This window comes from Lathyrus oleraceus, chromosome 3 (assembly GCF_024323335.1).
Source record: "Lathyrus oleraceus cultivar Zhongwan6 chromosome 3, CAAS_Psat_ZW6_1.0, whole genome shotgun sequence".
Lineage (NCBI taxonomy): Eukaryota > Viridiplantae > Streptophyta > Magnoliopsida > Fabales > Fabaceae > Lathyrus > Lathyrus oleraceus.
This window is the reverse complement of record NC_066581.1, coordinates 164764127-164778093: the sequence shown is the minus strand read 5'-3', so window position 1 is coordinate 164778093 and position 13967 is coordinate 164764127. Positions and strand designations below refer to the sequence as shown.

Genomic DNA, 13967 nt, shown 5'->3' with positions numbered 1-13967 from the left:
TTCATAGTTATTTAAAGCTACAACACATTTCCCTTATGGAAATCCCATAGGAAATATTAAATTAAGCCTCTAATAATTTAAAATTTAAGAATTAAACTATTTAATATTATTTACCACCGGAATCATAGAAACCCCATATTTATAATTACACAATTCTATTTAAATTGGATATACCAGAGCTAAATTATGACTAAATAAAAAGAAAGGACTCATAACCCACATCCTAAGCTAGTGACTCCTTTGTGCCTACTTTATTCAACTTTACTAAGAAATTTGTCTTTTACTTATTCACCGTCTCATTAATTTAAATATATTTTTTAAATATATATTTTAGTTTTTTTTTAATGATGCCCTAAAGATTTTAAGGTTATGTATTAATGATTCGGTTGCCCATGTCTAGATCCATCTCACCTCTTTAACTTTGTTCTTTGCATAACTTTAAAATCGTCGAAAATTTTGAAAGTAATTTTAAACTAAATAATGAAATTCATGTAAAACTTGTGAATTTTCAAGAAAGGGAAAATTTAATGTTATTTTTCTTAGGAAGTAATTTAATTGACTTAACGATTTATCAAAGTCGAATGTTGTTTTTTTAATCGTTGAACATCTACAACTGCAACAATATTTTTTATATTATCTAATAAATAATAATTTTTTAAAAATTTATTAAATAATTATTGTATCTAATATATAATAATGATCAAATATACAATTTATTTAATAAATTTTAAAAAAAAATAAAAATGTTGAATGTACCTTAGTAATGAATATGTAGTTATAAAGAAGACGGTGACATACTCCTCCGCTGAGAAAAAAAAATGTAAATTGAGTTTGCTAGAATTAACAATGATGTTATGTCTTTGTCCCCAGCCAAGCGAATCTATGAATGAGTTTTCCGAAAATTGAATACGTCACGTACTAGCAATTACGTGGGAGAAATACTCTCTTATCTACAAAATCAAATAACAATTACTTGGGGGTGCCGTCTACCTACTCTCACGAATGCGAGTGCAAATTTCGTACTGTTACTAACATTTATTCGTGATTTTATATCGTCACTAATTTTTAATAATTATTTTTTAATATTTTAAAATTATTACTAAAAACTTACAATAAAAAAATTAAAATTTTGTTTCAAATTAAAGAATCTTTTTTAAAAATAATCACATTTTTCAAATTAAATCTTGAAATAATTATTTTAAAAAATAATAATAAAATAACTATATTTCCAAACAGATGCGCCGGTTGATTTGGCGCATCCATTTAACATTAAGAGAAGGCGTCAGCTCCATTGACGTATGCTTCCAAGACATTGCATGGAGGCGCCATCAAACATGGCACATGTATGTATGCATCTGGCGCATACACCTTAATTTTATTTATTTTTTTAATTTTAAATGTTTATTTAATAATTAATTAAAAAAATATTGGAAAAAAAATATTTATGTTATAGTAAAGATTACATGGAATTGATCAAAAATTCAATGACCGACCCGATTGAAACGTCCCCCTATTCCACATCCAGATGCGTTAGTCTCTCTTCGAGGTCTCCTACGATTTTCCTAAGGTGTTTGAGGTCTTTGAGTGCTGACATGATCCAATGGTGGCTGGTGTGAAGGTCCAGTGGAAGGTCCAACAGTATTTGATATATGTGTCATCATTTGTTCCCAATAGTTTGGGGACTCTGGCCAACGACGCTTCCGTAATTGAGTTTGGTGTCCATGTTGTCGTTGTTGGGTCGATGTGGTTGGGTGAATTGTGGACGGTGTAGTTGCCCGAATTGAGACATTGAATCATTTTGGAAACGAAGCAATGGTTCTTGGGGTGTACTATAGTTAAACAATGGTTCAGTGTTTTGGTGATGGGATGTTTGGGTGATCATTGGTGGGGGGGATATGATGGCCTGAATTGTATGAATCATCTGGGTTATAGACTGTTGTGTTGGTTGCGTATGATTGTTGGTGGATAGGGTTTGATTCTTGTTTTGAGTTTGGGTGTGTGACATGAATGAGTTGCGAGGTCGGGTGTTTGGTTGTTGGGTGTATGTGGCAGGTTGATGGTGTGAGGTTGGTCGTTGGTTTTGGGTGGTTTGACATCGTTGTTGGACGGGGACTTGTTGTTAGGCGTATGATGACGAAGCTAGTTGGCGTGGATCAATCAAATACCTTGGCTCGGACACAAATTGTTGCGTTGTAACTGATCTAAACCATGTCATATATTGTTGAGTTGGTCTAGCACCTTGTATGACTGATTCGTTTAAGTTATGTTATCGTCGATTCCTCCAATGACGACGCATCTCTTTTGTGAAATCTCTCCAGTCGGAATAATCCCATTGGGCATCGACTCTTTTTTAATGTCAATCTCCCAAACACGTCGGAGGTTCTGGAGTTTGTTGTTGCATGCCGAACTGCAGTTTTACCCGGTCACTCTGGTGCATCTCCACAATAGTGAACCAGATAATTGGTGTTTTTACTGTCCAAACTGCATCATCATCATGGTTAGTCTGATGATCAAGACCCAGATATGGCCTCCAGATAAACTGTACAACAATACGACATGATTAGATGATAAATAATTTGATAATTATTTTTAAATTAAAATAGAGTTGTGTAGGAGTATTACATCGTCTGGTCCAATGTGATCCAATAGATTATGATAAACTACTATAGCGTGTTTCGGCCATCATCCCTCTAACTGACCACCTGATCAAAAACAATTGAAAAATATTATTTACAGTTTTTAATTGTAATATAGTCTAATTAATTACATGGTAAATTTTTAAACTTACTTTGTTACAAACGGGAATATGAATGACTTCTCGTTTACCGGGCAAGTGACGATATTCTTGACTAACCTCATGCTTGTAGAAAATATATGCATGAATAAAAAGTACAAGTATTTTTTTCGGCATTTATGGGCCAAAACAGTTGAACCCCAACTATATGTGCTTACCTTATATATGTTTCGGAACAACGGTAAATACATAATATTTACCGTAGCAACTGCCTTTTCAGGTTGTCAGCTTCGTATCGGAAGAGGAGTGGTTATTGGTAGATTGGATTCATGGGTCCAGTTCACACATGCATGCTCACGAACCCAATGCAAGACCATCGGAAACTTAACTCTCAGTTAATATGCGATGAAATTTTGTCTATCATTAGCGGCAATTCATCGTTAAAGGTGAGTACAATAATCTCGCATATTGTATCAAAATACAACTATACTTCATCATATAAGAAGGCTTGGATAGCTAGGACAAAGGTGGTTAAAAAAGTGTATGACAATTGGGGGGAGTCTTACAAACAACTTCCAAAGTACTTGTTGACTCTTAAACAATATGCTCCATAGACTATTGTCAAGTTGAAAACGTTGTCGGTGTATACACCAAACGGGACTTGTGCTTTTGGAAATGGAATATTCTACCGTCTCTTCTAGGCGTATCAACCATGCATCAAAGATTTTTCTTTCTATAAACCTATTATACAAATTGATGGTACATGGTTGTACGAAAAATATAAAGGAACGTTACTGATGGCAATGGCACAAGATGACAACAACAACATTTTTCCAATCGCCTTTGCCTTGGAGTATTTTCCAAAGAAATATCTGATTGCACATTGCTCCTCAACCTAACTTATGTTTGATCTCTGACCGACACCCTTCAATAGTCAGTGCATACAAAAACATTGATAATGGCTGACAGGATCCTCTGTCGACGCATGTCTTCTGTATTAGACATATCGCTCAGAATTTTATGCGGGAGATCAAAGATAAAATGTTGCGGAATAAGGTTGTCAACGCAGGTTATACATTATCAGAATCTCCTTTCAAACACTACCGTGGAGAAATAAGATTGTCAAACGCAGATGCAGTACAGTCGATCGACAATATTCCATTGGAGAAGTAGACTAGGGCATACGACAACGGTCAATGTTGGGGCCACATGACAACAAATCTTGTGGAATCAATTAACCCTGTCTTCAAAGAAATCTGAAACCTACCTATAACCGCTTTAGTGCAGACAACATATTTCAGGCTAGGGGCGCTGTTTGAGACCAAATGTTCCAAATGGAGTTCAGTTTTGCAATCTGGGCAGTTGTTTAATGATGCTTCAATGAAATTCATTAGACACGAAGCTGGCAAAGCAAACACACACATGGTCACAGTGTTTGACCGTACTAAAGGCTTGTACAGTGTTGTTGAGTCCATGGATCACAATGAAGGCATTTCGTTGGGACAATACAGAGTGAAACTAGATAGAGGTTTGTGCGACTGCGGAAAGTTCCAAGCCTTTCGTACGCCCTGCTCCCATTTCATTGTGGAATGTTCAAAGGTTCGAAGGGATCCATCATACTTACTATCTGACGTTTACAAAGTCATAAGCCTATCCAATGTTTACAAAATTAGTTTTTCAGTAGTTGCAAAAGAGGATTAGTGGCCAGAATATCAAGGGGACATTCTCTGACACAATGAAGTTATGCGAAGAAAGAAAAAGGGTCGTCCAAACAGCACCCGTATTCGAACCGGAATGGATACGGCGAACAAAATGGTTCGATTATGTAGTTCATGTCGTCATCCAGGTCACAATCGTACTAACTGTCATAGTATTGGAACGAGCACAACAAGATAATTTTACATGTATCTCTTTTGCAATATATAAAAAACAAAATTTATTTCATATGATAACTCTGTGAGGAAATACCATCGCAAACAAATACAACTCATTCAACACACAAGTAATACATAAACAACAACACAAGCAACTACAACAATTAAAATACCATTACTATAACTAAGCGATTACAACCATTAAAACAATTTTGAACATATTATGCACCATCCTGCGAACGTCTTTGTCAGCCTTAATATCCACCCATTCACGCGCTTCTCCATTTTGGTTGAACGTTGATCCAAGCCATTAAATTCTTCTAATCCTTTCATCATCTGCAATTTCCCCTTCTAACCAACGGTCCGACGTCCGATTAAGGCGTTCGAACGGATCTATATTCCAAAGTCAAATCTTTATCGGATGTGCGACTGCTAAAAAAATTAAATCGATATTTTTCTTGTAAATGTATTCAGGCATAGTTAAAGAATAAAAAATTGAAGGAGATTGAAATAGAATGAAAGAAAATGGGATTGAAGGGTAAAAATATAAGAGATGCGCAAGGTATTTATAGATGAACCATTAAATGCATGCACCAAAGGGCTAGGCGTCACACTTAAGCACACATGCATGCGTCAGATGCATAGGTGCAAGTGCTAAATGACACATGCATGCGCCTCTATGCAATGCCTTGAAAGCATGCGTCAATGGAGCTGACGTCTCCTCTTAATGTTAAATGGATGCGTCATATCAACTTGCGTATATATTTGAAAAGATGGTTATTTATTATATTTATTTTTTTAAAAAATAATTATTTCAAAATTTAATTTAAAAAATATGGTTATTTAAAAAAGGAAATTCAAATTAAAAGCATCATTAATATTTAAAACAAAAAAAATACATAATATGTTAATTTTGTGCTCCGCTTAGGTGAGCGGTAGACAGAGTCATTACTTGGGCACACAAATTATACTATAGTATAACCATTTAATTGTTTTTTTATCTATTTTTTTCTTATATGAATCTTTGTTTTTTAGGTTTAATAAAGTAAAAAAATTTAGAAATTATGCAATGAATTCAATACATATTCACAATTAATAATCTAATTATTTTTTTAATAAAAAAGTTTATTTATGAATTTTTTAATTTGTGTCTCGAGGATATAAATTCACATTCGAATTACCCATAAATGTTCGAGCAATGCTGCAAAAGTGTGTGTAAAATCAAATTATAGTACAACGGAGGACAATGCACAAATTAATACTTCCTTCGATCTTATTTATAAGCAAAAATCTTTTAAATTTTTTGACCTTAAATATAAAACAAATATGTACATTTAATGTTTTTATTCCAAATCTATCATTGCATTAATTACTCAATACTGTTAATAAAAAATAATTTAATTGAGTATATCCTAATAATTATATTGTTTGTCTCCACGAAATAAAAAAACTTAAATATGTTTAAGTATATTTCTTAGTAATAAAAGTAAAATTTACCTCTCTTAGGTTGGAGTAGGGTCGTCTTTAATTTAATTTGATTTGACAACTTTAATATCTTACTTTAAAAGGATGTTTCCAAGAATTTATTGTGTCAATATAACGGTTTAAAAAATTAAACAAGTCATTTTCCTTAACCTGAAAATTCAGTCCTAATAGAGAGAGAAAGACTTGTCACAAGAACAAATCTAGTTTATTTAGGCACAAACTCGTAAATGGGATAAAGTAGGAAAGAGAAAATATAAAATTTGATTATTAAATTTGAAATAATTAAATAATCTGTACTTTTGTGAATTTGTCCAAATGATTTTTTATTTGAATTTGGGTCCATATGAGAATTATTTAATTTAGTGTTTGTTGGTTAGTCAAGGCTGTGTTAGGCTTCTCGATTCACGTCCCTACGACAAGGAGGACAAGTCCTTATTTAATAAACATATCTACTTTTCTTGGACCCATCTTATTTCAACCAACATTATGTATTCACATTCATCTTTAGTAAGAATTGCCACCAAAAATTAAGTAGTTTAGTTCAACCGACTAATCTTTTAAGTCTCAAGAGAAATGTGATGATTCCGTTGATTTTTAAAAATAAAATCACATTTATAGTTTTAAGTTGATTTAATTTTTTATAATATTTTTATTGAATTATATATATATTATTCATATATAAATATTAATAAAATTCATCATATTTGAATAATAATTTTTTATTTAATATATAAGAATTAAATAAAATTAGAATAAAAAATATATAATAATAACATAAAATAATATCAAAGATATAATGAAATAGAAAAAAGAGAGGAGATGAGAGATTATAGAAGATAAAAAATCATAAGTGATACAAGGTTAGAGAAAAAATGTGTGATAAAAATGTAATTAGAGTAGAGAGAACAATAATATAAAAATAAAAAAATAAAAAATAAAAAACATAAGAAAATAAAGACTAGAATATAAGAAACAAGATGTATATGATAAAGAAGACAACAAGAATGCGCAATACTACAAGTAGAGATCTGAGAAAGTCGAAAATGAAGTCAGTAAAATAAAATTGTTTGCAATTGTAGGATTAAGCTATAATAGGTTTAGATTTCGGATTGGATGGGAGATAAGCGAATTTTTGGTTGTAACGTAATGCATTTTGATTTTTTTTAGTTTGGTTTGCAAAATACAAACCGCAAACCAAACTGAACCACACGATTTTGTTATAAAATGACTCACACATATCCGAATCAAATGCGATTTTTTATAATTTCGATTTGGTTTACGTGTTTCTATTAAATTGATATGGTTTTGAACTTCTCTACAAAAGACTACAATATCGAACCAAATTTTTATTAAAAGAAATTTAACACAATTGTTTATTCAAAATTAAATAGAATTAAATTCAAACTCATAATCAATTGAATAATCTGAAAAAGATCACTTATTAGGGATGACAATGGACAAAATTTGGGCAGGGTACTATAGTACCCATCCACATAGCCGTGATTTAAAAAAATCTCCGTGCCCGAGCCCATGCTCGCCTGTGTGCCAAAGTTAGCACCTGTACTCGTGCCTTATGGGTATGTAAGTACTCATAATTTTAAGTTTTTAAAAATATTAAAAAAAATTCAAACAATTTATTGTTGAAATAAAGGAACACTTATATTAAATATGTAATGGTTAAACATTGATATACGTTTTATAATTGATGGACATACATTTTTATATAATAATATAAACTAAAATATATAAATAAAAATACATAAATATATAGTGTGCGGGTATGGGACGGGATGGGTACTAAGGTGCCCATACCCGCACCCGTACCCGCTTATTTTTATGGGTAATTACCCAAGCCCATGCCCGTACCCATTTTTGCGGATTTTTACCCTACCCGTTGTGGGTAAATTTGCGGGTGTCCATTGGGGATGAGTCAAATTTCCATCCCTATCCCTTATAATCTTATTCAAGGTATTAGTGACATTTTTATCCAAATAACCCAAATTTTCAAAAAAAAATCCCAAAATAACTCATTTTTCAAATTATTTCCTGAAATATCTCACTTTGAAGAGGTGGCGTCAGACCAATTGGTGCATGCTCTTAAGCATAGAGAGGTGTCTCCATTTGGATTAGCTAGTGCACTTAGTGTTGCCAATCCAATTGGCGTCTATGTGTTAATTTATAAAGGAGATGCCAATTGATCTACCACTTGTGTGTGTTTCATAATTTTTTTTGAAAAACATTGTACAATTTAGATAAAATTCGAAATCGGACCAATTGATATTAATATTAATACGCGTTTACACAAAAAGGCTAATGTCGTTGATCGGGATGAACTAACCGACCTTCGGTCCCACATCCCCTAGCTACCTGAACGTGTGGCCTTAACCCACGTTGATGAATCACCCCAGGTGTTTGAGTATCTGAGGGTCCAGAAACATCACCAGCAACTATAGGAGATTGCCTAAGATAATCAGACAAATCCATGTAGTCTTGTGTATGCATTGAAGCGTTACCGCCATAGCTGAGTTCATGACCCATGCCAGAGTAGTTGGGTTGTGTTTGAGTTATTGGAGGGCGACCAGGACGATTAAAGGGCGATATTTTTGTGAATGAAGCATCGAGGAAAGATTGAAATGATTGTTGTGGTGTTTGGTAGTCATATGGTTGTTGCAGGTTTTGGTTTTGTGATGTTTTGGCTTCTTGGCTATAGTAGGAGGAAGGATGGTTGGTGTTAAATGATCGTTTGGTGTTTTGTCTAAGGCGACTATGGTAGGGTGATGTGTTGGATGCATAGCGATGTTGAGTGTCTTGATGAGGATCTACTTGTTGGTGGTGGTATAGGGTATGCTCTTGGTATTGTGGTTGGTTGTTTGACATGTTATGGTCGTTGGTTTGTGCAATCAAAGACAAGAACCTTCCCAAAAAAGTGATGAATGTAGGGCATGCTCTAACTCAGCCGTCATTTCAACATTACTGTGACGAAATTAGATTGTCCAATGCAGATGTAGGAAGATGGTGGATAACATACCATTAGAGCATTGGACAAGAGCATTTCACAGAGGCTGTCGATGGGGCCACATGACAACAAACCTTGTGGAATGCATGAACGGCGTATTCAAATGCATTAGAAATCCATCAATAACCGCATTGGTTAAAACAATCTATTTTAGGTTGGCATCTACATTCGCAACCAGATGTGAAAGATGGAGTGCAGTGTTAATGTCAGGTCAAATATTCAGTGAATGTTGTACGAAAGTAATGAAAGAGGAAAGTATCAAAACTAGCACACACGCGGTTACGGTCTTTGACCGTCATAGGCAAAAATTTAGTGTACGGGAAACAATGGACCACAATAGAGGAAGTCAAATTTATCCTATGTTGTCAAACTAAACATAAGTTGGTGCGACTATGGAAAATTTCAGGTCTTCCATATTCCTTGCTCCCATGTCATTGCAGCATGCGCACATATTCGCCCTGACGCTTACATGCATCTATTTGATGTTTATAAGGCCATTACCGTCATGAATGTGTATACTGAAAGTTTCTTAGTGTTAGCAATAGAGGAATATTGACCTCCATATGAAGGGGACATAGTTTGACACAACGATAAGATGCGAAGAAAGAAAAAATAACGGTCAAACAACACACGTATTAGAACAGAAATGGATAGGACTGATAAAATGATAAGATTATGTAGTATATGTCGTCAACCCGGACACAATAAGAACAAATTCTCAATCTAGGAGCAACCTCTGCATCATAACTTATTACCTTTCAATTTTTGTAACCTTAGATTTTTATATAACACTAGCTTTTTGTTATAACAAGGTTAACAACAAACATCACTCCAATATAAATACACTTAAAATAGAACAAGTCTAAATAAACTAACACAAAAATATTACTCGCACCCAACCAAATATATTATCGAGTCTCTCAATACTTCTAATTTTTTTCTTCTGATATTTTTCCATCTAACTAACGAACCAGCTCCCTCTTCAGTTGATCAAAACGACATATGTTCCAGAAGTGAATCAACGTTGGAGGCTTATCTCTCGAATAAATCATTTTTCCGTAATGGCAATATACATCATACATGTTTGCAATATGAAGAAAAAAGATGTGAAAAAATGAATCACGCAACACTTCTACTTATAAAAAATAAATTGCATATTACACTGAGCCGTCAGATCAATTAACGCCTCCTCTTACTTTATACACATGAACGTCAATTGGATTGACAACACCTTGTGATGTTGTCAATTCATTTGGCGTCTCCTCTTAAAAATTAAGGATATGCGTCAATTGTTCTGACGCCTATCCTTAAGATTTATTTTTTTGAAATTGGGATATATTGGAAATTTGTTTGAAAATTGAGTTATTTTGAATTATTTTTTTTGAAAATTTGAGATATTTAAGTAAAAAATTGGATATTAGTGATAGAGTTGAATGATGAACGGTAATAAGATATTTTCTTTTGACTAAATGATAAAATGTTAAATATTCTACCAGCTATAACTTTGTTCACATGCATGAATTATTGACTAGACATTTCACTATCTTAATTGAAATTAAATGGCTGTTTGTTCTATACCGTAACTCACAAAATTCATCATATCAAAAAAGCCATACTCTCATTTAAAATCACTGATATCACATAACTGAATAGATTCAGAGACTTTAAATAGGTGTTGTCATATAAATAAAGAGTCAAGACACTGATTTTTGTCATAACTGTCTATAAATCTCAGAACAGAACAGTGAAATAAAAAGCATCTTTGTGATTGCAGATTGAACTCAGAACAAGAGCAATGGAAGATTGTCATCCTCTATTGAGAGGAGGTAGAAGAAAAGAGAATGGTTATAGCCATGGATTATCAACCACTCAGATGCATGTTTTGGCTTCCATTTGTGACACCCTTTTTCCTTCTATCCTATTCAACAATGAAAATCAAACACTCTCATCCTTTTACAGAACTTCTGGCTCTCAATTCCCATTTCCTGATGAGGTTGTTTTTCAACCATACTTTATCATTTTTTTTTATCTATTTATCTTCTAAATTATTGTGTTGAATGACACCTGTCAGAATTTTACTCTATTTTCTGTCAATTTTTGTTGGTGAAGGCTTAGGTCCAGAGAGTATGCTTCTCTCATGTACTCGGGTGCGAATCCTGTTATGTGCTAACAATCTCTGTGTTGGGTCAGTCCAGACAGAGGTTTGTTAAGGCACTTTGGCATTAACCAGAGCATTGGAACTTTACTAGTTTGAATCTATAATTTTTCTGTGAAAATGCAAGAGTTTTATGAATTCAATTTTCAGTTTTTTATTTTTTGAAATGTAAATTAGGGTGCAGAGCTATTGATGTTGTTCAAGAGGAGTATACCAGAAGCATTGCCTTTGGTGAAGTGGTTTCTATGGATTCTGTCATTCAGATTAGGGGCACTGTTGTTCTGTGGAACTTATTGCTTGCAATGGAAGTGGCCTTTTGTTCTTAAATTCTCTGAGATTTCAATGGAAAAGAGACAAGAGATTCTGAAGAATTGGTCGAACGAGAAACGTTGGTGGATGCCTCTAAGGGATGTGTTTGTGTTGCTCAAACTCACTTTCTTCTATACTTTGTTCTCAAGGGTAATCTTTCTCATTCACTTTATGTTTTTAATCTGCGGTTGAAAATTGAAATGCTCATGAGATGTTTGTTAGTTTGACTATGAGATTTAAAAATGTTATGTTTGAAGTTCAAGTCATAATGATAAAAATTTCTAAATGTGATTTCCCAAATTTTCGCAGACCGATGAAAATGGACATAATCCAATGTGGAAGGCCATAGGGTACAAGGTGGACACCAGGGAAAAGTTGAAACCGAAGAAAAGGCCTCTCCAAGAAGGACTAATAGAGACTTCGCACGAAACCAATTCTACATTAATCCAATCTCTGAATGAAAAAGGCCTTGAAGTCACTCAAGATGAAGAGCAGAACATGTACAAGATCAAATGTGATGTTGTCATTGTTGGTTCTGGTTGCGGTGGAGGAGTTGCGGCTGCAATTCTTGCAAAATCAGGTCAGAAAGTGATCATCCTAGAGAAAGGAGAGTATTTTGTTTCTCAAGATTATTCTTCCCTGGAAAATTCATCGATGAGCGAGCTATACGAATCGGCTGGCATCATGCCAACAGTTGACGGTAAAACGATGATCTTGGCTGGCTCAACGGTAGGTGGAGGTTCAGCTGTAAACTGGGCTGCATGTGTAAGAACCCCAGATTCTGTCATGAAGGAATGGTCTGAAAAATATAAATTACCACTTTTCACTAGCTCTGATTATCGATCTGCTATGGATTCGGTATGCAGAAGGATCGGTGTCACAGATAAATGCAACAAGGAAAGCTTTCAAAATCAAGTTCTTCGGAAAGGGTGTGAGAGTATCGGTTTAAAAGTGGAGTCAGTTTCTGTGAATGCTTCAGAAGATCATTATTGCGGCTCGTGCTGTTATGGTTGTAGAACCGGAGATAAAAAGGGAACCGACTCTACTTGGTTGGTTGATGCTGTAGAAAACGGCGCAGTTATCCTCACTGGATGTAAAGCTGAGAAATTCATTCTGGAAGATGGAAAAAATGGAACAGAGAGAAAGAATTGCTCAGGAGTGACTGCTGCAGCAAGTTGGAAGAGTAAGATAACAACAAAACTCCAAATAGAATCCAAAGTAACCATTTCATCATGTGGATCACTACTTACACCTCCTCTAATGACTTCTAGCGGACTACGAAATCCGAACATCGGAAGCAATCTTCATCTCCACCCTGTTCAGTTTGTTTGGGGCTATTTCCCTGAAGACTTAACAAACTTGAGTGGTAATAACTATGAAGGGGGAATCATAACTTCTATACACAAAGTACTTGCTGAGAACTCCACACCAAAAATCATTATAGAAGCACCTGCTATAGGACCTGGTGTATTTTCAGCATTGTTTCCATGGATCTCGGGACTCGATATGAAAGATAGAATGGCGAAGTATGCAAGAACTGCTAACCTTTTTGCATTGGTTAGAGACAAAGGATCAGGAAAAGTAAGAGGTGAAGGAAGAGTTTCTTACAGACTTGATCAAATGGACAAAGAAAATCTTAAAATTGGAATGAGGAAGTGTTTAAGGATTTTGGTAGCGGCCGGAGCTGTAGAAGTTGGAACTCATAGGAGTGATGGACAAAGAATCAAATGTAGAGGGATCAAAGAAGAAGATTTGGAAGAGTTTCTCGACTCTGTCGCGGTTGTCGGGGGTCCGCGGTCGAGAGGTGAATATTGGACAATGTTTAGTTCTGCACATCAAATGGGAAGTTGTAGAATGGGTGGTAATGAAAAAGAGGGTGCAGTTGATGAGAATGGAGAAAGTTGGGAAGCAAAAGGGTTGTATGTGTGTGATGGAAGTGTTTTACCTAGTGCTGTTGGTGTTAATCCTATGATAACCATTCAATCTACAGCGTATTGTATTGCTAGTAAAATTGCAGAATCACTTAAGAAAAAATAGATAGGTGTTGATTGAAGAATAATAATGTTTGTATTATTTCAATAAAAGAATTTCATGGAAAAGATAGATGTACTTCTCACTTTATACCCGTGTTAACAAAATAAAGTTTCATGTGGTTGTGTCAAAGTTTATCACGTTTGGACTTCATAATATAATGTTACTATGTATTTCTTATGGATATTGTAAAATTGTAAGTTCTATAATAAGATCTTATATTTGATTATAATATTCTTGGAGTCGATTTTGATAAAATAAGATTCAATCACTTTTTTTATTGATCTAAGATTCTCGTTCTTCACTCTTCACTTGAGTGATTCAACCACATATTAGTTGTAAGACAATTCTCTCGCACAATGA

General features: G+C 34.2%; 1 protein-coding gene across 2 annotated transcripts; it reads left to right on the top strand.

The window, feature by feature from the left end:
* Window positions 1-10651: 10651 nt before the first annotated feature.
* LOC127126021 (long-chain-alcohol oxidase FAO2) lies at window positions 10652-13736 on the top strand. Of its 2 annotated transcripts, XM_051054886.1 has the most exons (4): window positions 10954-11102; window positions 11219-11310; window positions 11442-11723; window positions 11883-13736. In XM_051054886.1, the coding sequence occupies exons 2-4, from the start codon at window positions 11236-11238 to the stop codon at window positions 13608-13610; spliced, it is 2085 nt and encodes a 694-aa protein (XP_050910843.1). In that variant the 5' UTR covers window positions 10954-11102; window positions 11219-11235; the 3' UTR covers window positions 13611-13736. The 2 variants fall into 2 exon arrangements, with proteins under 2 accessions (XP_050910842.1, XP_050910843.1); XM_051054885.1 differs by lacking the exon at window positions 11219-11310 and having other exon boundaries at window positions 10652-11102.
* Window positions 13737-13967: the final 231 nt, after the last annotated feature.

Bases quoted from the DNA above. Each gene is read 5' to 3' on its own strand.
- LOC127126021 (XM_051054885.1), top strand. From the start codon at position 10,905: ATGGAAGATTGTCATCCTCTATTGAGAGGAGGTAGAAGAAAAGAGAAT. The intron at 11,103-11,441 runs GTTGTTTTTCAA...AATGTAAATTAG, and splicing joins AATTCCCATTTCCTGATGAG to GGTGCAGAGCTATTGATGTT. The intron at 11,724-11,882 runs GTAATCTTTCTC...AAATTTTCGCAG, and splicing joins TCTATACTTTGTTCTCAAGG to ACCGATGAAAATGGACATAA.